Source organism: Prionailurus bengalensis, chromosome D2 (genome assembly GCF_016509475.1).
Source record: "Prionailurus bengalensis isolate Pbe53 chromosome D2, Fcat_Pben_1.1_paternal_pri, whole genome shotgun sequence".
Taxonomy (NCBI): Eukaryota; Metazoa; Chordata; class Mammalia; order Carnivora; family Felidae; genus Prionailurus; species Prionailurus bengalensis.
The window spans coordinates 59729355-59754894 of NC_057351.1; the positions used below are offsets into that span (position 1 = coordinate 59729355).

Here is a 25540-nt window from a genome sequence, read left to right on the forward strand (position 1 = left end):
ATGAGATCACCTGGTCTTTCTACCTTGTGTTTCTCATCAGAAATCGGGGGTGGGGGAGGTTGCCAACTGGAGACTTCCACCATAAGCTACATCAGCCAAGTTAGATACCAAGAAAGCACGTGCCAAGCCACTGATTTCTTTCCTGCTGAGTCTCCACATCTCTCCCGGCCCCCACCCAAGCAACATGGGGAAGAACAAGGTGATTAGCATGTCTATCCATCACTCCCCCCAGCCCATCCCTAGCCCAGGGCCAGCAGATGGCTGCTAGCCATTCAGTCCTCAGTTGCCTACTGTCCAGGGCGGAAAGCTATGCTATGGCTCAACTCCCAGGTGCTGGTATTTGGCTCCTGGGAGGAGAGAGAACATGGGCCCAGTCACAGCCTTGGGAAGAGGTGCATGCCCAGCTGGGTTGTCTTAGCCTTGCCACCCTTTGCTGAGAAGGAACACGTAAGCACACACATGCACACACACAGCCTGTGTTTGCTCCCTTTGGTAAGGGGGCACCCACGGTGCCACACACATACACAGATCCCCCCACTGCCACTACTTGATGTTTCCACTCCTGACGAGGACAGGAGAGCAGGTCCATGGACACATTCCTGTCCCACACACACTACCCTGCCACACAGCCTGGGTAAGCACTGGGCCTGCAGGAGTCTCTACCCAGTCTTGTGGGGCAGTTGTGATTTTTAGCCAGCCCAGGTGTTAAGCCCCTGCCATTTTTCTCCCCCCTTTGGCCTGTGTTCCTCCCTCTGCCCTCCCACGGTAAGCGCTTTCAGGCCACACAATGAGTAGGAGGAGGAGAGACACTTCTATTGAGGAAGGCGTTTTTGTTGTTTCATCCCAAGGTGGGGGCAGGGATAGGGAAGGGGGGGGTCCCACAAAATTTCTAATAAGCAGTTTCTCTCCTCAAAGCTAAAATGATTTTCTTTAATTGCTTGGTGGGAACAGTTTATCATGGGGGTCTCTGCCCTCCCCCCACCCCAAAGCCTAATTGACTTACTGAAGTTTAACAGGGGCTTTCACCTGGGGAGACTGCAATTACTCCCCCCATCCCACATTCGTACCTGGGCTCTCCCCACAGGGGGCCTTTGTTCCCCCTAAATACAGCAGTGACACAAATGTCCTCAGCAGCAGGGGAACACAGGGAAGTGGTAATTTTCAGCCCAACGCAATTAGCTGAGGGCTTTTCAGCCTTCCCAGTGAATGGTAGGGAAACTTCGGCATGTGGGAATGGTGAGCCAGGCTGCTCTGTGCAAGTCAAACAAAAGAGGCCTCTGAATCGGGCCCCATGGTGAGCTAGACCAGAGCTGGTGGGGGCAGCTGGGACTGGGGCCTGGATGAGGGACCTACACCATCACCTACCCAATCTGAGTCTTCCAGTCAGAGCCAGTGGCCCCAGATAGCTTTCTAGGAGGTGGAGGCAAGCAAGACGATACTGTTGGCCTTTACCTAGCACCAAGGACCTGTGTTTATGATGCAAAGAACAGGGAAAGGGTGGTAGACTGAGCTGGGCAGGAATGAGGAAGGCCGGAGGGCTACAGTGCTGTGTCTGTCTGTCTGTCTCCAAAGGGCCCGGGGCTGGAGCTCACATTTCAGTTTGGGCCTTCATGGACACCTCTGAGCAGGGGAGCTTTAGGGAAAGAGACTCTCCTGGGGCCAAGACAGGGGGACTCATGGCTCCTCAGACACTTAGGTCTATTGGTGCTGCCACAGCAGCCCCTACCACCCAGCTAAGCAGAGGAAGCACAGCCCCTCTGCTCGGGGCTGGCTTTGAGGCTAGAGAGGCACAAAATGAAGGCAGCCCAGGCCTTATCTGGGGTCAGCGCTGAGGTGTCCCAAGGCCAGAAATGTGGGCTCCAGCAGTGGAAATGACCCCCCGGCCAGCAGCAGCAAGGCCTGCAGGCCTCTCATGACCAGCCCTTCAGAGAGCCTTGATCCGGAGCCAGGAAAGAAAGAAGCAGTTCTTGAAAGAGTGAAAAAATGAGAACCAGAAACAGAAAGGCTGGTTGACAGATGAGCTGTGCCTGGGTGAGAGAGACAATGAGGAGGTGAGGCTGTTGCCAGGTGAGAATGCCCAGAACACAGGCCAGGGCAGGCACCAAGGCAGGCATCGCTGTGGCACGTGGGAAGGTCCAGGAGCTGGGACGCGGGAGGCCAGCGTTCAGTGCCAGCTTGGCTGCTCACGGGCCGGCTCATCTCCAGCAAGCCTGCAACCTCCCGGGACCTCACATTTCTTGTCTGTAAAAGGAGGGGACAGAACAAGGTTTGCTACCTTTTTAAAAAAAGCAACAGAAAGCGTGTGAAGTAGCATCTCTGATAGATTTATAAAACAGGAAATGGGGGCAGCGGGCGGGAGGGCTATTCATTTAAGAAGAAGTAGGGGATAGGGGGAGTCCTGTCCCTGTGGCCTCTAAACGTTCTGCCTTGGACTCAGACCTTCAGAGCCCTGCCTGCACACCCCAGAAGCAGATCCTCTCCAGGACTCTACTCCACTACTAATACTGCAACCCAGTGGGACCCGGGACCGGTGAAGACGAACGAGGCTGAACCACGAACAGCACACACCTTTCTGTGCAGCCCTGCCTCCCGGCTGCACTCCCAATGCAGAGCATGCCAGCATTGACCACCGTCGCCATACATAATGGAGTCTGAGAGCCCAGGTGAACTCTATTCAGGGGCAGCCACAGCTGGGGGCAGTTGGGACAGTTTAGCAGATGGCTTATAGGGTATGGTCGGGTCAGATGTTGTGCGTGTTTATCCAACATCAAGATCTAGCCCCCAGTGCTATTACAGTGTCATGCTATGGTCACCCTGCTCCTCCACTGGCCTGGGCTGGTAGGAACTAGTATTCCCACCCTCAGGCCCTGCAGCAAAGGTTCAAAGTGATTCTCTACAGAAGAGTCTACAAAGTAAAGGGTGGTTAGTCCAAACACCCAGAGTTCAGAGACATGAACGCAGACCTTCCCATTACACCCCACCACTCCTCAAAGAGCCTCTTCCGTCTGGGAGCAGTCCAGACCAACAGCAGGGGACAAGCGACCTTGTTGCTCAGAACAGCTGGCTTGGCCCCAGCCACATCTGGCCTCGATTCTGTCTTGCCATCTTCTCCTGCACGTTCCCCCGTCCTGTGCCCCACCTACATGGGCCCCCCTCTCCCCACAGAGGGGAGCTCTTGCTCTGGGACTCACCGGCCCTTTCATCAAACAATGCCTTGCTTGGGCAATTCCTGAACTGGAGGCAGCAACAGGAAGCCTCGTTCCTTCAACAAGCACCTGAAGGCACCTAAGCCAGCCCTGTGCTACAGGTGCCAGGGTGTTCAGGAAAAACAACTCACACGGGCCTGCCTGCCTTTAGGCAGCTTAAGGTCTGGCCAGAGAGTGAGGTCTTCAATTAACATTACAAAAAAAAAAATTAGAAGCAATTCAAGACCATCAACAAGTTCTAATTCCAAATGTGAGTGAGATCCCCACGGGCTGGGCTGCGAAGGCAGACAGTGTAGCACAGTAGTTAAAAGTCATGAGCTCTGGGAGCGCTTGGGTGGCTCTGTTGGTTGAGTGTCAGTCTCCTGATATTACCTCAGGTCATGATCTCATGGTTCGTGAGATCGAGCCCCTTGTCAGGCTCTATGGACAGTGCGGAGCCTACTTAGGATTCTCTCTCTCTCCCCGTCTTCTCTCTGCCCCTCGCCCGCTCACATTCCCTCTCTCTCTCAAAAACAAATAAATAAACTTTCTTAAACAAAAGTATGAACTCTGGAATCTGATGACAGGGCTCAAACCCTGATTGCCTCGATTACCAGACTTGACTTGGGCATGTTAATTAAGCTCTCTTGGGCCTCGTTTCCTTCTTTGTAAACTGACGCTGGTGATAGTAACAGTCTGGGGGGTTCAATGAGCTATAAAGTGTCCAGCACTGGGGCGCCTGGGTGGCACAGTCGGTTAAGCGCCCGACTTCAGCCAGGTCACGATCTCGCGGTGCGTGAGTTCGAGCCCCGCGTCGGGCTCTGGGCTGATGGCTCGGAGCCTGGAGCCTGGAGCCTGTTTCCGATTCTGTGTCTCCCTCTCTCTCTGCCCCTCCCCCGTTCATGCTCTGTCTCTCTCTGTCCCAAAAATAAATAAACGTTGAAAAAAAAAAATTTAAAGTGTCCAGCACATTTAGCTGGCATCAGTATCATCACTGGCTGGGCAAGAGAGTGCACTAAGGACTCCTGAACAAGAAATGGCCTGTAAGGGGAAACTCCGTCACTCCCCTCCCAAAGCACCAAGAACTAGGTAAGACGAGAGACCGTGGATTCCCTATCCCTATTCTGCAGACTACTTCAGAAAGTTGCTGTCAGTGCTGATGACAGACAGGACAAATTTAACCTGGCCAGGGCCACAGGAGATCTTGAGCCAACCAGGAGCCCTAAAGGGACAGACTGGAATTTGTGCCCCCTCAAACTGACCACAGTCCCCTTCATCCTCTCCCGCCCCTCACTCTACCATCAGCCTGCTGGTTGGAATGCGGGGGCCCCTGTGCCAGAAGGCCCAGGCCAGGCAGGAGGCTGGGAGGCACAGGTGGTTCTCAGAGGAGATCCCTGGGCTCCAGAAAGCAGTTCCCCCACAGGCGCAACAAAGCTGGGGCTTGTTGTTGGTCAAGGCGCCTTTGCTTGCCTGGGCTGCGGACCAGACGGTGAGGCGGCTGGGGCAGGCCAGGGGACGCAGAGCTGGGGAGGCAGCGGCCAGCCCTTTTGGCACCAGCTTCCTCCTTCCCCGGGTTTCTCACTTTGTTCAGCATAGCAACCCAAAGGAGGCTGGGGAAAGCACTTTTCACTACCCAGCAAATAAAGCCACAGGGAAAGGGAAAAGGATGAAAGGTTCGGGGGTTTTAAATTTTGGTTTTGGGGTATTTAGTTGGTTTGAAAAAATAATAAAAGGAAGTTGCTTCTGCAATCCAATTAATTTCAAACCCAGGATTCAGATCATTAACAGCCAACAGCGATCCCACCACACCTAGCATTATCATCCCTCTTCTGAGACTTCGAGTCCCAGTGGATCTAGCGTTGGGTCCCAAGAGGTCTCGAGGGGCGTTTTTTACCTCTTGGTTGGGGGTGCTTAGGGAGGAGGTACAGTATGGCCTCAGTCCCACCACAAAACCCCCTGGGTCCACACAGAGCCATGCTGTCCTGCCAGTCACAAACATGCATGGCTTTCAAACAGAGGCCTGACACCGGGGGCTGCCAGAACCCACTCGTTCCCAAGAATCACACCCTCCTGGCCACAGGCTTAGGCAAGGCCCCTACAATGTGTGCAGGAGATGCCAGTGACCGTAACCCGTTTCCTTGTTATCTCTAGGATTGGACTCTCACCGACAGGTCATTCGGCCTCTGTTAGCTCCCTTCCACTGGGCCTCCGAACACGGACTCTAGACCTTCCCTGGCCCAGCCACCTTAGAGCGTGAGGGGAAGGACTATTCTCATGGCTGTCTGGCCTAGGAGAGGTTTTCACCTGGCCTCTCAGGAGACACCGGCCCCCCCCCGGGAGCCCTTCCCGAAGCAGCTGTCTTCACAGCCCACCTACTTCCTCAGGTTTAGCCCAACCCACTCACGCCACACCCCTACTGCTTGCTTTGAGACAGGGATTTTCTGGTGGTGTGTTTTTGTCATGCATTTTTGGAATCATAAAACTACAAAAAGCATGGATTTTTCTTTTGGGAAAAACATTAGGATACCAAGAAGCTGCTTTGATTAGAAGTTTCCTGTCTTTCTCACTAAGCCACTTGGGATGGGATACCAATCTTCTAGAAGAATGAAAGGCAGCATCACAAGTTTGCAGACACAGTTGACAGTAGCGTGGGCTCCTAAATGACTGGCTGGGTGGCCCCCTCACTTGAGGCTTTCATTGCTACACTGTGCCTGTGCCAAGTACCGAACCCTGTTAGCTGCTGACTGGAAATACCCTCAAGTCAAAGGTCTCTAGAGAAAACCAGCCTCCCCACCCCCCCCACCCCCCCCCACCCCCCCCCAGCATTCCGCTCCCTCCATTGAAAAGCCAAGGAGTTTCCACCCTGATGATAAACTGCTCAGAAGCCTCCGGTCGGCTGCAACCTGCCCAGGCCTCGGCCCTCTGCCAACCGGACAGCTCCCGCCGCCTTCTCTGTGCAGGTTCTGCGTTCTCCCATGCGCCCACAACCACCTGCTGTGACATGCTTGAGAAGCACACGGCTCCTTCCAGAAAGCATTTCCTTGCTCGCTGCCACCAATAGGAGGAGAATTCACAGAAGGACTTCAAGAAGCCTGGGCAAAAGATAAGCTAGAGGGAGGATGGAGCTTCAGGATACAAGGTGACTGCCAGAAACTCACTGACCCTCCCAGCCCCTCCTCCAGGCTCCAGGGGAAAGAAAACAGAGGAAGCCAGTGGCTTTAAGAATCCACATAAGAATCACTTATGCTGAGGTGCCTTTTTGAGGCGATGGGGTCCCAGGAGAAGCAGTGACATCAACAAAAAGCAATGAGAGCAAAAGGCAGAGGATCCCACAGGTATCACTTCAGGAGAGGTTGTTCTCGCGTGGCCAGGAAACACACCCAGAGACCAAGGAATCTGCCTGCCATCCTGACACACCCTTTCAGACACACAGACTCAGAGACAGGTGACAGACACACACAGAGCTGGGAACGCAAGGGCACAGAGTTGTGCCTGCCAATAAAAAAATCAGCGCTGGCTACCTCTCACTCAGCTAATGGCGATAAGGTGCCAACCGCTTCCTCCAATCATCCCTTCTCCTCCTTTTTGGGAAGTGGAAAGTGCACAGAGGGATACCTTTCCCTCTGTGGGAGGGGCAGAAGGGGGGGGTGGCAGGAGAGGGAAACAGCACCTCCTACAGGTGCTCAGCGAGCTCCAAAGTCTCAGGTTCACCCGAAAGGCAGAGAGGTCCCAAGCCTCTGAATGAAGGGATCGGGCCTCCATTAGGAATTAGGTCTATCAGTTCCAGGAAAACAGGTTATCTACTCAAGTCCCAGGAACCTGAGGGAAGCCGAGCTAAGCAGAGACTCGTGGCAAAGGCAAAGGATGGTTTGGGAGAAAGCGAAACCTCCAGGCCTTTCATGCAGTCACGATAAATGAGATTTTTGTACTTCTGCTCTTGGTACGCCAGCCAAGGAGAAAACTCCCGTGACAAAATGGGATCTTCTCTCAGCTTCCCTGAGAACACTGAACACAAGATAATCTAAGTGACGAGGCAAAACCTAGACTAGTCACTTCTTTGAGCCAGTAGTCCAGACCAGGGTTCTTTTGGGATGGATCATCCTCTGGACAGGAGCCCTGGGGCAGCAGGGGCAGCAGCAGGGAAAAGGTGTCAGAACTGCAAAGCCAAGCTCACCTGACGGAGTCAGGTCATCCCCCATGGACAAAACCAGCTGCCTTCTGCCTGGACAGAAGCACATGCACTCCACCAGGCCCAGTGAAAGGCCAGCCTGCCCCAGCCCTTCCCTGGCAGCAAAGGGGACAGTCTTGTGCATCCTGGAAACAGCGGTGTAAGACCACCGCATCAGAATTCCACTGTTCTGGACTTCTAATTCAAAAGTTAAAATAGCCAAGTATCAGGTCTCCCAGGAAGGCAGGATTTCTAATCAACATTTTTCTGATCATTCCAAATTTCTCAGTCAGTTCTACCAGGGCCTTTTCACTTCTTTACGGTCACAGAATGAGGGAGGCCTCTAAGCGCCTTCCTGCCATCTACCTCTCCCTTCTACCTTGCTCCAAACTTGGCTTTAAATCCCTGGGTACTCCACGAAGTCACCAAGAGCAATTCCTGCCTCTTCCCCAACCTCAACCCAATTATACTTTTAAAGGGAGAAAAGCCGCCTGGGGATCCCCAGAGAGGCCTACTGCACTCGTCCCCCTCTTGTAATGAAGCTTCATAATGAAATGCCCTGCACTCCAGTTAGTAAGAAATGCTCATTTTCTCCAGCTGAACACCCCCTATAGATAGATCTAATTTGTTTCCATGTTTCTACCTCTTTCCTCCATCGAGTTTGCATTTAAAGGTTATGATCTGTTGTACCCTCCTGGCCAGGCACTGGCAGGAAAGCCTGGGGAGGCAGGGAGAGGGCATGGTATTTCCTACAACCTTGGAGTCCCGGCCTGACCATCCCTGACACCCCTTCCCTCCGTTACCACACCCATTCACATCAGCTCTGCCTCTTTTAGGCTCTTTAGGAGATGTCCACAAAATGGAAGAGAAGGGAGCGGAGAAACAGCGTCTGGAAAAGTTAAAGGGAAAGAACAGTAAAAGGAAAAAGGAAGGGGTGGGTGTTGCCGGGAGTGCCTATTTCTCCATGAAAGAAATGTTCTCTGCCACATGGTGGCCCAAAGTAGGAGCTGCCCCTTACTGGTGGCCCCTCTGGGACTCAGGCCCCTCGAAGGCCTTGGAGTTCCAGCTTCTTTCCCCTCGTCAGGTCTGGCAGTGGCACTGGCACCAGTCCCCGGGACAGTCTGAAGGGCGCCAACAGCAGCACAGAGGAGACGCTGTGCTCAGGGAACCTGGGCGGGAGGCCTCCCCAGGGCCACCTCATCTCAGGGGCCAGCCCACATCTCTGCCTTCCGATCTGCATGGAAAGTGAGGACACAGTCCCTTTCTAAAAACCCCAATTCCTCAGTGGAAGGCCTCTAGCGCCACATCAGATGCCAGGGCCAAGGGCTGGCCATAGTGGGGGTTGGGGCATGTCCTCCGTCACTGGCTCCCCGACTCAGAGGTACCCCTGCGCTTCCCCTTCCCCAGAAGGAGAGCAGGCCACATCAAGGCTGATGCTCCCAGAGCCTCCTCTCCCAGAGGCATGCGTACACATCTTGCCTCTCAGCAAGACCAGGAGCTCAGAACGGGTAAAGACCCTTTCCCCCAACCCCTGATGCAGTGAGGTGAATGGTAAAGACAGAAGACATCCTGTCAGACAGTCCCCAGTGGTTGTACCTATGAGGGGCCCCAGTTCTCCTCACTGGGGAAAATGCCTCCCATCCTGTCCCAAGGTTCTCGGGACTCCTCCCTCCAGTGCTGGAGAGGAACATTTGAGATTTGCAGATGTTCCCCCAGACACTTTGCCTCTTTTCTGGCTGGTCCTGTTCGCTCCTGACCCTTATCAATCGCTAGGTAGTCGTCCACGGCAGACTTGTGCTCTCCCAGCGTGCCCCCTGCCTGCCCCCACCTCCCCAAACCCCTGCAGACAGGGCCCTGCCCTGACTCCCCAAGGCTCACAATCTGTGCTTCTGCCAGACTCAGTCACAAGGGGGGTGTAACTCGTTTCAAGCTGGCAGCCCTACATGGTAGAACTAACTGCCCCCCTCAAGGGGCGGGGGGGGGGGGGGCAGGCAAGCGTGTGCCCAAACATCCCAAGGTGCTCTTGTTTTCTAAGCACCCCACGGTGGTCTGTGACAGACGCATGGATGGGGGGACCCTCTGCCAGCTAGAGTTGGCATCTCACCCTACCTCTCAAATCTGCCACTTGCCTCCAGGGCCGAAGACCCTCCAAGAAGAAGAGCCCCTGCAAGACAAAGACCTGCGGCCCCCCCCAGCCTGGCCTCTCGGCCCGACACAGGCCCGCATTAAAATCAACACTCCGTGAACACACAAAACTGACAGGGCAGAGGGGGAGCACACATCAGATACAAAGATCGGGCTCTCGGGAGACGCGGCCTGTTGGTCTCCCATGTTAGCTCCAAGCCACTAAGCGCAGGGTGGGAAATAACGCCATCACGGTGGCCAAAGCTCCCGCCTGGGCTCCGAAGCCCGGCAACCTTTTCACAGGGAAGATGCCTCTGCCTAGAAAAAAAAAAAAAAAAAAAAAAAAGCGAGCATTGTGTGGGGACCATTAATGCATGCGCCTCTGCACATTCCTTCGAGAAGCAGGAGCACACTAGTCCCTGAGCCCCCGGCCCTGTGCCCCAGCGATTGTACAGGCCTGGAACACACTGCACATGCCACCTGGTCCTTCCCCCCAGGCCCCCGGCTCTGTGAGCGGTGGGAAGGGGCCCGCCAAACACCCTGGCTTCATTGTGCCCCAGAAAGAGGGGACTAATTACTCGCCTACACTCCGGAGCGCCCAGGGAGAAAACAGAGGCCAGTGGGGTGGAGAGGGTGGGAAATGGGGGTGGGGGGCTTGAAGAAGGGAGAGAGAAAGCCACAGGATACATTTCAAAGTTTCTCTAGCAATTTGGGGGTGGGGGAAAGAAAGCCTGGTCCTGATGTGAAATCATACAGAGGTCAGGGCTGGGTCTCCCACCCTTGTGAGAAAGTGGTGAATCAGGGACGGTTTATCAAACGATCATTTTTTTCTTTTGAAACCGGGAGGCAGCAGCCTGGACAATTCTGCAGATGTGCTTGATGAGTTAGGGACAAAAATGGCCCTTCTCTGCCCCCCTCCTCCCCTCCTTCTATAAGGGCTCCCCTCGGGGGTTGCTTCTCCCTCCACTGCCTCCCAGGCCCTCCCCTCCCTTCTTCAGTGGTCAGCTGAGACCCCCACCCACTGCTTGCTTTTGTACTCTTGGCCTTTGGACATACTGACAGGGGCCTTTATGAGACCCCAATCAAGACCCCCGTGTCACAGGTACCTAGTAGAGACACCAGACCTTTTCAAACAAGGGACAACAAGGAAAATCGGCGGGCCCATTGTCTCTCCTCTGTGCTAAGTGAGATGAAAGGGACCCGCGGCCCCCTCCCCACAGCCCGCCTGCCAATCACCTCTAGTTATTAAGGTCACAATGTGTAAATTCTTTTGACCTGCACCTAATCAAAGATTCACCGGCCCTTTCAAATCCGAATGGGGAGGAGGGGAGAGATTCCCTCCCATAAACCCAGCAAACTCTCCCTCAATAAAATTTCTCTCTCTGATTCCTTCTCTGCTTCCCATCTCCACCCCCTCGCTTCTCCTCACTCCGCCCTCCTCACCACTAGCTTCAAACACAAATGACAAGCCCCATGGAATTACTACCCCCAAAGAACCTGAGGAGGATTTGGAAGTTTCTATTTAATTCCCTTGAAAGAAAAAGATTTCAGACAGGCAGAGTTACCCAAGCAAGCCCAGAACCTGGGCAGCCCCGGCGGCCCTGATGCCAGATTACTCCAAATGGCAAAGTAGTCGGCTGGCTTCTTGCTTTCTCCTCAATCGGCCTCTCTCTCTGCCCTGAACACCATTATGCATGGAGCAAACAACATGGGAGAAAACCAGAAAGGACACCCCCTCACTTTGTCACTTAGGTCCTCTAGCTCAGCTGCTGACCCTCCAAAACCCAACTGGGGCTGGGTGGTTCTGTGAGCTGAGGGGAAAATTACCAAGCCCACAGTAGGCCACCCTCAAGGAAAACATCCATGGGGTAGAACGACAGAGAACAGAACAAGAGCCAGAGGATAGAACTTGAGAGAAAACAAAACTTGGTATTTACCGTGCTTTGAAAAGTACGAAGTGCTTCAATCCAGCAAGGAAAAGAAAATGCTTGCAAATCTCTGTGCATCAATATCAAGGCTGTGCACTTTTACCCTACGTATCTTGTCTACCACATCAAATGGGGAGGATCAATTAATGTACGGAAGTTGTCCACCACCCACTTTTACCGAATGCGCGACTCTCTCTCAGCTCCTACTTTTCCTGCCTCTCTGATGGTACCTTTGGCCTCTTGGTTTCTCCTGGCCCAGCTGTCTTGATTTCTGAGCTTTCCTTTGGTGCTAATCCCTCGTGGTATTTCAGCTGTTGTCTCCATGCTGATGCCTTCCACGTCTCCAGCCCATGTCTGAGCTCCAAGGCCACCATCCCTGGCTGTCGCTGGTCACAGCTACCTGACTTGTCCCATTACTGCCTCAGACCCACATGTCTAAGACAGAACTCAGTTTGGTCAAAACCAGGCCTTCTTGGGGCGCCTGGGTGGCTCAGTCGGTTAGGTGTCTGACTTCAGCTCAGGTCATGATCTGACAGTTTGTGAGTTCAAGCCCCATCGGGCTCTGTGCTGACAGCTCAGAGCCTGGAGCCTGCTTCAGATTCTGTGTCTCCCTCTCTCTCTGCCCCTCCCCTGCTCATGCTCTGTCTCTCTCTGTCTCTCAAAAATAAACATTAAAAATTAAAAAAACAAAACAGGCCTTCATTTATCAGGCAGGCTCAGAGAGGAACTCATGTGGGTCCCTTCCCTCTCCACCACGTGCAGTTGTGACCACTGAGCTCTTCCTAAATCCAAGGCTGTCTTCCTACTCTCCCTCTGAGCCCAGACTCATCACTTACAAACCATACTCCTGGAAAAGTATCCAAAGAGCGTCAGTCTCTCCCCATCCAAAGAATCCTATGTACCGTTCAACCACATTAATCCTGTAACTGCTTTAATCTGGTCACAAGTCTTCCAAGGGTGACCTTCCATCTTCAGGTTAAAGTCAGACTGCTCCTCAAAGCCCCCCAAACCGCACCCCAAATGTCCCCTCCAGACTCACTGCCCACCACTCCTTTACAAACCCCAAGCCAGCCAGCCAGCCAGATTGGTCTGCTCTGAACCCCCAAGCTTACACTGAGCTTCCCCATTCCTTACCCTCCCTTTGCTCCACTAGCCCGGTGCCTCAAGTTCCCCTCTGCAGTGTAAACAGAGCCACCCTTAAGTCCCACTTCAAATTCCATGCCACCCAGAAAGCTCCCCTAGTTCAACTAGAAGACTACTACTGCTTTCCCCAATTTCCTGTTAATAATCCTGGCAGATGATGGCACTCACACTGCATGTACCCAGGAATAAATTGTTGTCTGAGTACACGCGCTGTTGTCCCTACTGGACTATAAGCTCCTGGGTAGTAAAAGAGGTCTCTTGGGCTTCATGCTTCCCATGTGACCTTGCACACAGCAGCATTCTCGAAACATCCATAAGGCAGGCACTCAGAGTTGTGCATTACACAGAAAAACAGTTCTGATATACTATTTTTTAAAATTCCAATATTTTAGCTTCTTTCCCCACCAAAGGTCCCAAGCATGAAACCATGTTTAATGCTGCAAATGTAAAGAAGGATCTTTGCAGGGTGATGGAAATATTCTAACCTGAACTGTGGTGATGGGTGTACAACTCTGTATATTGACCAAAATCATGGAATTGTATACTTCGATTGGATGTTAAAATGGACAAATTTTATGGCATGTAAATTATACTTAAAACTTTCAAAAAAAAAAGCTGTATTAATTTGAGAGAGAGCGTGCACCTGTGCACACGAGCGGGGAAGGGGCAGACAGAGAGGGAGACATAGAATCCGAAGCAGGCTCCAGGCTCAGAGCCCGATGCAGGGCTCGAACCCACGAACCACGACATCATGACCCGAGTTGAAGTCGGATGCTTAACCGACTGAGCCACCCAGGTGCCCCAATATGGCTGTTTAAAATAAAAAACTAAATGTAGGTCTATGCACCCTTAATTTAAATAACTATATAAAGAAAAAAAAAGATTCTGTCTATAGATGCCGGATACTGAAATTGACATTTAAATGCACTTTACGTTTTTGCTCATTATAAAAAACTTAAATGCCAGAAAAAAATGTCAGCACAAATCCATTACATAAGAAATTAGTCTGAAGACCTAGTCAAATAACTATTATATTATTTTGTGACCTTGTTTTCATTTAATAATAGGTCATGACATCTTTTGGGGTCAATAAACATATCTATATCATCCTTTCAATGGCTACGTGGTCTTCTATTGAGTGAATGTACCGTAAGATACTTAACCAGACCCCTATTAATGGACATTTATGTGTCCTTAATGTTAGTCTTTACACATGCATCTTGCACACTTGTCTGGCTGTTGCCTTAGGATAAATTCCTAGATGTGGAATTTGTGTGTCAAAAGGTTTTCATGGTTTTATTTGGGCAGTCACTGCCAAACTAATGAAGTTTTAAAACTCTAACTTTCCCTCTTATTCCTGGATCCACCCTTACCCGCCCGCAAAGGATTTTCCTGGCCACAGACCTCTAACAAGTGGAAGAATCCTTTGAATAATCTGTATTTTTTTTCCTGTTAATTTTTTATTTTTATTCTCAACCACAGCTCACCCTGGATATTAAGGAGATTCAAGCTGGCTGGGAAAGTAGGGTGTTTCAAACACATTAACTCATGTGTCCCTCTCTCTTGGCCACATGTAACAGATCTCACCCATGTCCAGCTGACCCTTCTCTCGGGTCATTCACCATAGGACCCTAGCCCAATCCCTCACTTGATCTCCTATTTAAGCCTAAGTAAGAAGGGGCCCAGCCTTGGCCAGGACAGCTAAAGATATGACCGCAACAGGCAGAAAGTTAACAGGAGGAAAAGAAGCACCTGCATGAGAGTCCTCAGGAAATAGACAGGAGGTCACATGCTCTGAGCTGGATCCTCTCCATAGCCTCTGAAGGCTACGGTGCAGCAAGTTCAGGGTGAGGAGCACGTGCTAAGCGGTGGCTGATTAAATCTAGAAGCATCCTATAGGGGGCCTGTGCTCCTGAGACTCCAGAGTTTTGCCCAGGTACCACAGGACTGACCCAGGGCAAGACAAGCTAATCTCTCTTTCAAAATCCCCTAATCAATGAAGAAGGGACAGAGGAACACTCATGGTGGCCACAGCAGAAAGGGTACATTTCACTTTACCCAACAGAGCTCAACTTTTCCTTCCCTATCTGTTCAGCCAGTGTTTGTAACATGTGCAAGAGAGCCACACAGAAAGGAGGGGAAGCAACCTCAAAGTTGCACAGTGTCTCTACTACTGGGGCATATTTGTACTTGAAAAGCTCTTGCCTCTGGCCTCTCTTTGTGACTTCCTGTCTAGCTCAGCTCCTAGAAAAAAGCCAGTCTGAAGCTTCCCACCTGACCAATTAATTGCTCTGCCAGCATAATGAAAGTCATGCTCATTCCCGGCCTATCCCCACCTCCAGCATCGCCAAAGTATCCAGAGGCAACTAGACATTAAGTGTCTCCAGCCTAGAAGCAGGAAGCCACACCTCTCTAGATGGGACAGATGAAGCATAGGAAATCAAGAGAGAAAAAAGGCCCAGTGACCGCACATTATACTTCATCAAGCTTACTAACCCCAGGGACCCCACGTTATACTTCGTCAAGTGTACTCACAGTGTGAAGAGGGCCAGAGAAAGCAGAAGCTGAAGAGCCTTGGCTTTAACGCCTTCTCAAAGTAAGCAAGCTCCTGCCTTCAAGATGCGTGTTCTTCAGCCCGCACATTTCCACGGCTCCAGTCCCCGGGAACAGTGTGCACGTTGTCTGAAGTGCACCAACTTTAGATGGGGCTGCTGTTTCCAACCTGCTGTGAAAACCAAATACTATACCATGACCACCATGACCATTGCTCTAAAAGCTGGATTAGGGCTTGGCTGTAGGAAGGAGCAGAGTTGGAGACAGCAGCATAAGCGGAGCAAGAACAGACGAGTCTGAACACAAGAACATGGAAAGGATCTATGTATGTGTACTTGTTTGGGGAGGGGAGCGGGTCATAGCAAAATAGGATTTATAATTATTTTAATCTCCTACAAGTTTCTCTCTCCTGACTTGAGATTCTCTTTTGCAATTAAGACTCTGCTCAAGATTTTGGATGTTATCACATCCAACTGGCACTCCATCTGCCCCCCCTGTACTTTTTTGTGCACCATTCAGGTTTTAAATTTGCATTGGAAACTATGAAAAAGGGAAGCTTTTGCAGAAAGCAATTTCCTGGGCCAGCAGCTTTTGGACTAATATTCCCTTCGCAATTACCACGGCTTCTTCATGCACATACTCCCCTCCCACCTCCCTCCTCCTTCCTCCACTTCTCCCTCTCTTGCCAGCACCTTCGGTCTGAGCCAAGCCAATCCGACAAGGTACCACAGACCAGGTCACAAACTACCCCTTACGAAAGTGCCCTGGTCAGAAAAAGGAGCATTAACAAGTGGGAAAGAGGGCAAGGATCTTGAGGAGTCAGCTTAACGGGGCACCCCAGGGGTGTGGGGGTTTCATCGGTAGCACACAGGCATAGCACTCTTACACAAGACAGGAAAGAAAACCCCAAAAGTTCACAATCTGAAACTTTGAGAGAATCCTGTTCAAGAAACCGAGAGACGCAAGGATTAGATGTCGAGTCCACACTGCCAAAGTTCCCTCAGCGTCCATCTGAAGGAAGAGCCGAATATATCGGTTGGCTTGCTGAGGCATAAAGCATCCGTTAGTGTTGTCATATGTAAAAGCTCTAGTCAGCACAGCAAATATAGAGTCAGAGTCAACACAGGCCTTCTAAGCATCTTTACAGGCCGTTCCTCAGATCAGTGGTGGCAACATATTCCACTGCTGCCATATATGTCGGGGTCTCTTCTTTTTCTGATGGTGTGAGGAAAATGTCCCAGTTCTTAGGTCCCCAGCTCCCAACCCCCCAATGGAAGTACTAGAATAAAGGAACTGACACACAAAAACGGTCACGAGCAGCAGAAATCCTGTTCTCGGGTGGGTCTTAATCCCACGACCAAGTAGGGCCATGTGGGACTGTCCTGAACTCGGAGAAGGAAGGAAATACAGCAGATACTGTGGACTGCCAGCTGGAGAGCCCAGGAACCAGGACTCTGGTAGATGGAAAGGTGGTGAGGGAGAGAGGGACACCTTTTCAAAAAATGTGGTTTAAAATGAAAAGGAAAACAAGGAACTTAAGACTTGACTCCAAACTGAATACCAAAATCTGCCCCAAATGGCCTGAGAGCCACCAACTTACAGGAGGATGGGGTGATCCTTCCCCCTGACATGACCCTCCTCCCCCAATACACAAACATACGTTATGCTACTGATCCGGCCACATCCCATCAATGCCTTTTTCACCTGGGCCCAGTACAAACCCTACCCCACCCCCTAATCTGCTTACAAGTGTAAGTACCATTGGCCTAAGAAACTAAAAGCACAGAGATTTCATGAAGGTGCCTCTTTTGACTGATCTGAGTGTTACAGCTAACAGGTGGGGAAATCTTCTTAAATATACGAGTATTATCATGACAGGGCCATTGGAACGGATCAGTGCCATAAGTCAGACAGGGCTGGAAGTTTCCGCCCCACCATCAGGTTCCTCTTTAGCCTTGACAGATCAAACTCAAGCCGAAGCAGGCTACAGAGATCAGTTCAGTGTCCGAGCCAAAGGTCTTCACAGTGAGGGACCAAAGCTGCCCTGGCTGGGCCTCTGCCGGCCCGTGTCCCAGATTAATCACCACCAGGCGGGGCCCGGACACCAGCCTGCAATCTGAGCCCAGCAGCACCTGCACAGGGGTCACCCCTGCTCCTCCCGCACTCCTCTTGGGCAGGACTCCAGGCATGAGGGTGTCCACCTGTTGACGAGGTTACCTGGAACAGGAGGACAAGACACTCAACTATCTTGAATCCTGCAAATAAGTCACGGATGGTTTGAGTGGATTCGTGAAGGAAGGAGCAAAGATACGGCGACTCAAGCAATAAGGTCAGGGCTCCAAGGGAAAGAGGATTCTCAGCCTCTGAACAGAAGGAAAGACACCCAATGCCCCTCTTGACACTGTCTAGAGAGGGACTCCAGCTGGCGAGCAGCAGCTATGAACTAAGGAGATGCTTTGGGGTGTTTGGGACACATTCTCATCATCTGCACATCAACAGGATGCTGATAGGGAGGACAGAGACCAGAGCAGGGATGTCTTTTCAAAACACCCCCAAATGCTGCCAGATATACCAGTATGAAAGGAAGCTTAGAAACCACTCACTCTGGCCGCACCTGGGTGGCTCAGTCGGTTAAGCATTGACTTCGGCTCGGGTCATGATCTCACAGTTTGTGGGTTCGAGCCCCACAACGGGCTCTGTGCGGACAGCTCAGAGCCTGGAGCCTGCTTCGGATTCTGTGTCTCCCTCTCTGTCTCTGCCCCTCCCCCACTCACACTCTGTCTCCTTCTCTCTCAAAAATAACATTAAAAAAAAATTAAGAAAAAAACTCACTCCGTTGAGGGTGTAGAAGAGCTTCCTTCCTCTGAATGCCAAAACCTTGGAGAACAGGTCTCAGACGGTCTCCTAAATCAGTAAGCTATTTCAAATGTGTACACTCAGAGCTAACAACTACATACGGTATCCGTCTGTGCTAGAATGCACTTTTTAGGAGCAAAGGGCCCTATTATAAATTCTTCTCAGATGGCAATCTCTTTTATATTGTTGCTTCTCTGAGGAGGAAGTATTCTGTACGCGCGGGCATGCGCGCCCGCACACACATACACACACACACACATCAAAAGGAGGAAGATAAGCATGAAGATCTGTATCTTAGAACCATCTGTCCCAGGCCCTAACTTGTGATAGAAGGAGAAAGCACTTATGGGTGCACCCTTTCCCACACACCCTGTGGCCCCAGGGAAGGAAGGGGAAGGAGGGGTCAGGGTCAGATTGAAGTGTGTCCCTTGAAAGAGCAGAAGAAAGCACAGGTCAGACCAGAGGAGAAAGAGCTCCTCCACAGCACCTTCAGCTCAGAAGGAACACCCACATCCTGACTGTTACACCTTGTTCCTCCAGAGCTCCATCTCCAGGAATTCCCTTTGAACTCCGGCTGCAGCCCAGTTAGGATAGAGCAGTGGCTACAATTACACACTTGCGGGGGGGGGGGGGGGGGGGGGGGGGGGGGGGGGGGGGGGGGGGGGGGGGGGGGGCGGGGGGGGGGGGCGGAGGAGGAGGGGGTGCATGTGACAGGCCATGAAAGGTCCCAGCCTATAAAACAGACTGGAAAACAAACCCTTAATTTAAATGTTAATGAAAGTGCTGTGGAGACATCAGAGGCTTCCCGGCTGCTCAGAGAACAGCTACACCAGCTACAGAATTTATGGCTCCCCTTCACCCTCCCGCCTCCCTCTCTGCCTCATCACCCACTAAAGTTTAAAGAGTATTAAAAAAAAAAAACAACTAATTTTAACATTAACTCCGTGCTTCCACCTTGGGATGTGATTGCTAAATTATCTGTTGGCAGAACAGTGATCAAAGGCGGAAAAAACACAGGCACGCTGCGCGCACAGCCCGGAGAAGTCAGCTGTGGCTGAGGCAGGGAGAAGACATGGTCTCTTCCTGATGAGGGAGGACTAGAAGAAACAGCGGTACAGGGGGGGACCCGAGCCAGGAGGGGCAGGCAGCGGGAGAAAGGGAGGAAGACCTGCCCCTCCGATGTGCTGTGCCCCCAGCTGAGGTCACACAGTGCTGTCTAGTTCACTGTCGCTTCCCCAGGGTCCAGCACATAACAGTGCTTAGGTATGTAGACAGAGAGAGAGAGAGAGAGAGAGAGAGAGAGAGAGAGAGAGAGAGAGATAGGGAGGGAGAGGGACAGAGACAGACAGAGAGATGGAGAAACAAAGAAGTTAACAGAGACTGAGGGACGGAAATGTATCCCTGTCAGGATCTCAATGGGGTCTCAATGCACGACTCTGCACCTGCAGTATCCCATCTTCTGCAGTAGCCTCTGTTTCTATTTGTGGTGTTTTATTTAAGTCAGCTCTTGACAACTGAGCCAACCTTGCTGGCCAGGGAAGCAGTGGCTCCCACACACGGGTCCCGGGCCAGCCAGGGCTGGTTGGGTTGCTGGTCTCAGGCCAGCAGCTCAGCACATGAGCCTCCCTGTGCCCGTCCTGCCCTGGGTAGTGGCAGAAATCCAGGGTCTTGAGGAAGTGAAACCCACCCCTGTGGCATCTCGTCTTTGCTACTGATGGATACACTCGCACCCGCCAGAGAGGCTTGGCTCGGCACGGGCAGTGAACTCTGTGCGGCACCCGCCACCCTAGAGATTCAGCAGGACTAGACTCCGATTCAACTGGATCCCTACACTGATCCTTTTCCAACTTACAGTCATTTCAGGCTGGACCAGGGGACCCATCTAGGATTACCCAGAGCTTCCTCCTTTCTCCAGGTGTCACACCTCCTCTTCCAGCCAGCCCCTGGCCCCTCCCTGGTGTCTTTGTGCCTCTGACTCTCTCATCCAGGACCACCACATGCAGGAGGCTCCCTCTTGTGTGCTCCGAGCCTGGCACAGGAGGACACTGAGCCGTTCCTTGCTTAGGGAAGGTCTCTTTTTCCTAGACAGGCCCCAGAGGAAGCTTCCCCCTGCCCCGGTCCTGGGAAGGCAGGATGGAAAGATCAAGTCGGCCACAGGCCAAGCCACAACGTAAAGCAAGACAGTCAGCCAGCCATCAAGAGTCTTTCTTCAGGTTATCAAGATTAGGAATCCTCTTCACAACCCAGCTCTCCATCGCCAACCAGAAAAGGCAAAATTCAGAGAGACAACCTTTACTTTTGACTCATCTTCCCCTAAAAGCTCTGTTATGAAGTCTAGGGCCAAAGGATTGCTGAGCCACTGGCAACCAAAAGAATCCAAACTGAAAGTTGGCTGTCTCTTTTTCCAATCTTTCAAACCTCTCGGTCAGAGAAAACGCCAGATGCAATTACTTTTCACTAAAGAAAGGTGTATTTCAACAGGCTGGTGAATATGCGTTTACCACACACACAACACACAGTAAACCCTGTAGCCACTGGAACAAACACCCTGCTCTCCCCAGAAACCCACCCTCTCCCCGAACAGTACACAGTGATTGCTTTCCTTCCAGACTCTGCCTCACCTCTGGGAGAAATGAAGCAAGAGGGGGCCGCTCCTCCATCAAAACCCCCCAGAGGCCTCAACTCACTTTACAAATTTGAATCGGTACATTTCATGCAGACTTGGACTATTCCCCCAAAAAACAAACAGGCCACCACAGTGAGCAAAGTTACACAAAATTATATTGTATATTTAATAACACAGCAAAGTCAATTTTCTACACCTATACCACTCATATATTTCCCCAATGACAGAAACACGAGAGAAGGGATTAAAACCCAAGTGTCCTGGGAAGCCTTCCTGACCACACTCACTCACACGATAGCAAGTGTTGTTGGGAGATGGGGAAAGGTTTCTGCACAACACCTCCTTTCTCCTGGAGGGCAATAAAGATGGTGTCTGCAGAGGAAGGGGGAGCTGTGGGCTCCTTACGCTTCCCCTAGCAGGCAAACAGGACAAGTGGGTCTCCGGATTCATTTCACCACTAGGGTCCCACCCCCGCTGTGCAAACCGAAGATCGACGAGCGCTCACACTCCTGGGATGGTACAAGCACTCACGACTGCCTGATTGAGCCCAGGCCTCGAGGACGTAGGGCCTTCCCCCACCCTTCCACCTCAACTCGGGCCTCGAGGAAGAGCGAATGTTCTTCAGGCCCCAAGAGCCTTTCAAGGGCCACAACTTCCGTCCACCGTGCCGGTGGATGAAGGCACAGCAGCGACCTGGGGCCTGCCTTGTAGCCATCCCTCCACACCACAGTATGGGCCACGGGCTGGGGGCCTGAGCACCAACTGCCACCTCTTCTGCCCCATGCCACGTGTGCCCTGAGTCCGCCTTCCCTGGGCCTCAATTTCTCCCTCTGCGGGGGACGGGCGTGGTGGTGGTGGTACCCCCTTCCCCCTCAACCGGAGATGGCTGAGTTTTGAGCACTTAGTATCAGCTGGGAGCCATTACAGCAACACGCCCATCTCACCCCCCCCACGGAGTAGGATCCTCACAGGAGCTTCCACATACCAAGTTCAGTCATTACACAGGGAGTGAGGAAGGAAGAAGGAAGGAAGGGATAGAAAGTCAGAGGGAAGGAAATGGAGTCTTCAACAGTTCTGTATTTCCTCACTCTTGAGTGTTTGCCAACTTTATTCAGCTGGAAATAGTTTCCTTTTGGAAATAATTTTTAAGTGGCAACAAAACTTATTGCACATTTTTAAAACTCTGCGTTTCTGTGTTACTCATGGAAAAGTGCTCAGCATCCAACGTGACCTGGGGAGGTTGTTTGTGAGATCCGCAGTCATACCCAGACATATACCCTCTCACCGCAGGTGAGCCTCCCACAGCCCTTCTCTCACTCATCAAAAGCTCCAGGCTGGGCCTCCGCTACAGGAGGGCTTCACCTGTAAGTCATGAATCTTAAAAACAGGATTATTGGCGTCAGGGCAAGAAGACGGGTAGGAGGGCACACAAGAGGTAGAGAAAAAGGTCCTTGTCTGACACCCTCCTGTGGAGACTACTGGTTTTCCTTCTGTGGTTTTGAGTACCTAAACACAGCTCTAAGCACATATCTGGTATTAAATATCACCCTCCATGGCTGTTTATGGATCAAGAACTCAAGGTCATGGAAGGAAGGAAAGGTGACATGTGGACATGGGACGGAATACCTGCTTTCTCCCAGCAGGAGCACCTCAAATAAAGCCGGAGGCTTGAGGTTTCCTGCTTCCTGCTACAAGTGTCTAAGCACACACATAAGGAAAGAAGGCAGCCAGCCCCAGCATCTAGATACATACGACGCAAAGCTCTCACAAATGGTTTTCAACAGAAGAAAGATTCAGAAAAGGGATGCGGCGGGTCTCCTAACCATTCAGATGTCTTCTAGAGAGAGGTACAAGGGAGCAGTGAGAGACTGGGAAGTCGTCGGGTAACCCAGGGACACCTGACCTAGAGGACAGCTGCTGCCCACCTCCACTCATGTTCTTCGTGAGAAGTTCATCCTATTAGTGATAGGATACACTATCCTATAATAGGTCACATCCTATTAGTGGCCACACTTGTGACCATACTCATACATACCAACGACCATACTCAACAGAGAAGGTGGCAGGGAGGGGAAGAGAAGACAGCGAGGACAGAAACACTATGGGGGGAGGGGGGGAAGGAAAGAGATTCCTGCAGAGTTCCTACCTCAAGAAGACTGCTGAGGAGGAGGGGAACTCCAGGAGGGCCAGGAGAAGCCCCCGGCAAAGCTGGAGATGTGAGAAACAGCAACTAAAGCCTTGAAACAAAGGCTATGCCCAAGAGGAGAGATTCTGGTTGCCATAAGGAGATAGCCCTTCTGGCTTTGCAGAGCATTTTCTTACTCATTATTTCAGGTCATCTTCACAATAATCTAGTAAAGCCTATAAAGGAAACTGTATTCTCATTTAATAGTTGGGGAAACAGGTTCAGAGAAGGGCATGGCTTCCTGAGGCTACCCTGCTGGTGGTGGGAAAGCAGAACCCCAGTGTTCCAGCACAGACCCCGAGGCTAGGAGGCAGTGTCTCCCCAGACTGGGAAAATGGATGAGCTCACTGAAAGGTTCAAACTCATGGACGCAGGGAGAAGAAATGGATCTAATAATAGGATGAAACATCCCTATCCCAGTACTTTTCAGGGTAAAAGAAAATGGGGTAGAGAGAACAGCAGCATATACCATGGCCCTCTAGTAAAGACAGAGCCCCAAGTGCAAACTATTTTCAAAGAGTCAAGCTGGGGAAGAGGTCATCTCAAACAACTATGGTCCAGTCGGTAGCGAGTGAGCGTCACCCTAGGGCCAAGGCAGGACACCAAGAGGACAAGAAGCCTCTGAAGGAGAATGAGAAAACAAAAGACCCAGGTTTTCACTGAAGATGAAGCATATCAAGGACTCGGCAAAGGTCCTGGCACAGGGCGAATGGCGAACGCTCAGCAGCAGCTAGTAGTGCGGGCTGTGGTAGATTAATGCTAGTACTGTCAGAAAGCTAAGTCCTTCCTCAAAGCCAGTCTGCAGGTTGTGGCCAAAACAAAACTCCGTTTACTGTATTCGAAAAATGCTTCTTAATGACGGGCTAGACTCTGTCCTCAACCTCTTTCACAGACACGATCTTCAACTGTTAAAGTGAACACGTGCTTCAACACGTGCTCTACTGTGAAAGGGTAGCCTACCACATTCCAGAGAGGTGGCCAGAGTAGAGGACTAAGGGATGGGGTGCTGAGAGGGCCTGGCCGTGTTCTTTGGCCTAAATCTCCAGCCCTGAAGGGTTTCCCCTCTACCACCGGCCCCACCCCAGCTCTCCCTAGTCCAAAGCCAGCAGAAGTCCACAGGACAGTCACCAGCCCATCTGCCACCTCCCACAAGTCCCTTCAGTCCTCACACATACCCAGCCCACAGGCCCCCAAGCCTGACCAACTGGCTTTCAAACGGGCAGCAGTGGAAAGAAACTGCGGAGAGGACGGTGCTCAACGGCTCTGTTCTCCGCCCTCCGCTCCCACACACTTAGGCCTCTCTACTCCCTGCTGGTCTTGCCTTCCCGCTTTCCTAGGATTGCTAGAATGATTTGTTCTGAACAGCGACAGGTTTATAGGTTAGCCGACACCTCCGCTCTGTGGAATTTTAATTAACTTCTCTCATCGTCAATATGCTAAGGAACGGGGTCTCCATTCTCTGGGGTCAGCAGTGTGTTTCAGGTCCTGCTATATCAGCCGTCAAATTGAAGAATTAATGACGTGGCTAATCGGCTCTAATTCTTTAGAAAGAAAAAAAAATTGAAAGGGAGTTGCAGAAGGGGGCAGGAGGAGGGGTGCAGGCTCCGTGGAGTAAGGAGAAGGAGGCTGAAGGGGGCTGAGCAAGGTGGGGAACCCACTCTCTCGTAAAACGAGCGACAGACTTAAACCCAGGGCAGAAGAGTGGCAGCCCCCCAGCTTTCCCACTGCTCGTTAGGTGGGGAGTGAGGGGCGAAGGCAGTGAGGGGGAAGACCCTAGAAAAACAAACCGTCTGACGGAGCAGGTGCAGGAGAGAGTCTATGTACCCTGCTGGGGAGGAGAGCCTTGGTTCAAGAAAGCCTGGAAAGCAGAAGTCAGGATGCAAAGCTCACTCACTTAGAGGTGAGGCCACAGAAATACAGACAGGCCAAGGGGGAAGGTAAGGCTACCACCAAAAATTTGGCATGTCTGCTATGATGCTCAATCTACCCCGCATACGTGTCTCTGGATGAGGGCCCAATTGGACATGGGCCCCACGCCTCTCCGGATGACTCAGCTCTGTAAGCGATACTCTAGAAGACATTTTCCAAGGGGAACAAACCACAGATGTGGGCTGTGAGAGCAGGTTGGCCGGTGTGGTCACTTCCCAGGAGTGCTAACAGGCCTCTGCTTTGGAAGCGACTCCAGAGAGCATATGCTCCAGAAGGGGCACTCTTGTAACAACTGGAGTCAGTTACATTTTAACAGTATCTTTTCCTTCACCGTTTCTGGGGTAGACGCCCAGGAAGTTAGCCCCTGGGATGTTGTCTCCACCTCACACATATATGATGTGAGCCACACACCTTAGGTCTCTGGAGGATTTTCAAAATCTCCAGGAGAGAGGCTTAAAGCAACCTGGAATATACAGGTGGACGAGCTTTCTAGCCCACCCAACCTCATAAAATAAAAGCATTATTATACAGGACAAAACCATATCCAAAAACGTCTCCCTTACCTGAGTAATGGGCTGATAGCAATGGACCAGACTCGGTCTTCGGTCTGGATGGTGTGTAAGCACTGCCCCAGCCGGCCTGATGCCAAAGGCCATACCTGGAAACAGCAGAAGAGATGCTCTCGTCAGCATCGCCTGGGATTGGGACGTGGGGTGAGCATCCCCAGGGCGGTGGGGAAGTGGAGAATCCTCTCTGTCCTGCAGACACAGAGCTCAACGTATGAGCCGAGGGGCTTCCCCAGCCTCCGGCTCGCCTACCTGACTCCCAGGCAGAACCGCCCTC

The 25540-nt window shown here is 51.7% G+C and overlaps 1 protein-coding gene across 6 annotated transcripts in view; it reads right to left on the bottom strand.

Moving 5' to 3' along the window:
* Positions 1 to 25540, bottom strand: part of FBXW4 (F-box and WD repeat domain containing 4) — an 80676-nt gene that overhangs the window by 27997 nt on the left and 27139 nt on the right. For 3 of the 6 annotated variants that reach the window (XM_043597311.1, XM_043597310.1, XM_043597315.1), the window contains exon 5: positions 25261 to 25355. In XM_043597311.1, coding sequence (XP_043453246.1) covers positions 25261 to 25355 — 95 coding nt within the window. Of the gene's footprint in view, positions 1 to 15083; positions 15274 to 25260; positions 25356 to 25540 lie in introns of all 6 variants that reach the window. The other 3 variants (XM_043597313.1, XM_043597312.1, XM_043597314.1) reach the window with 2 other exon arrangements.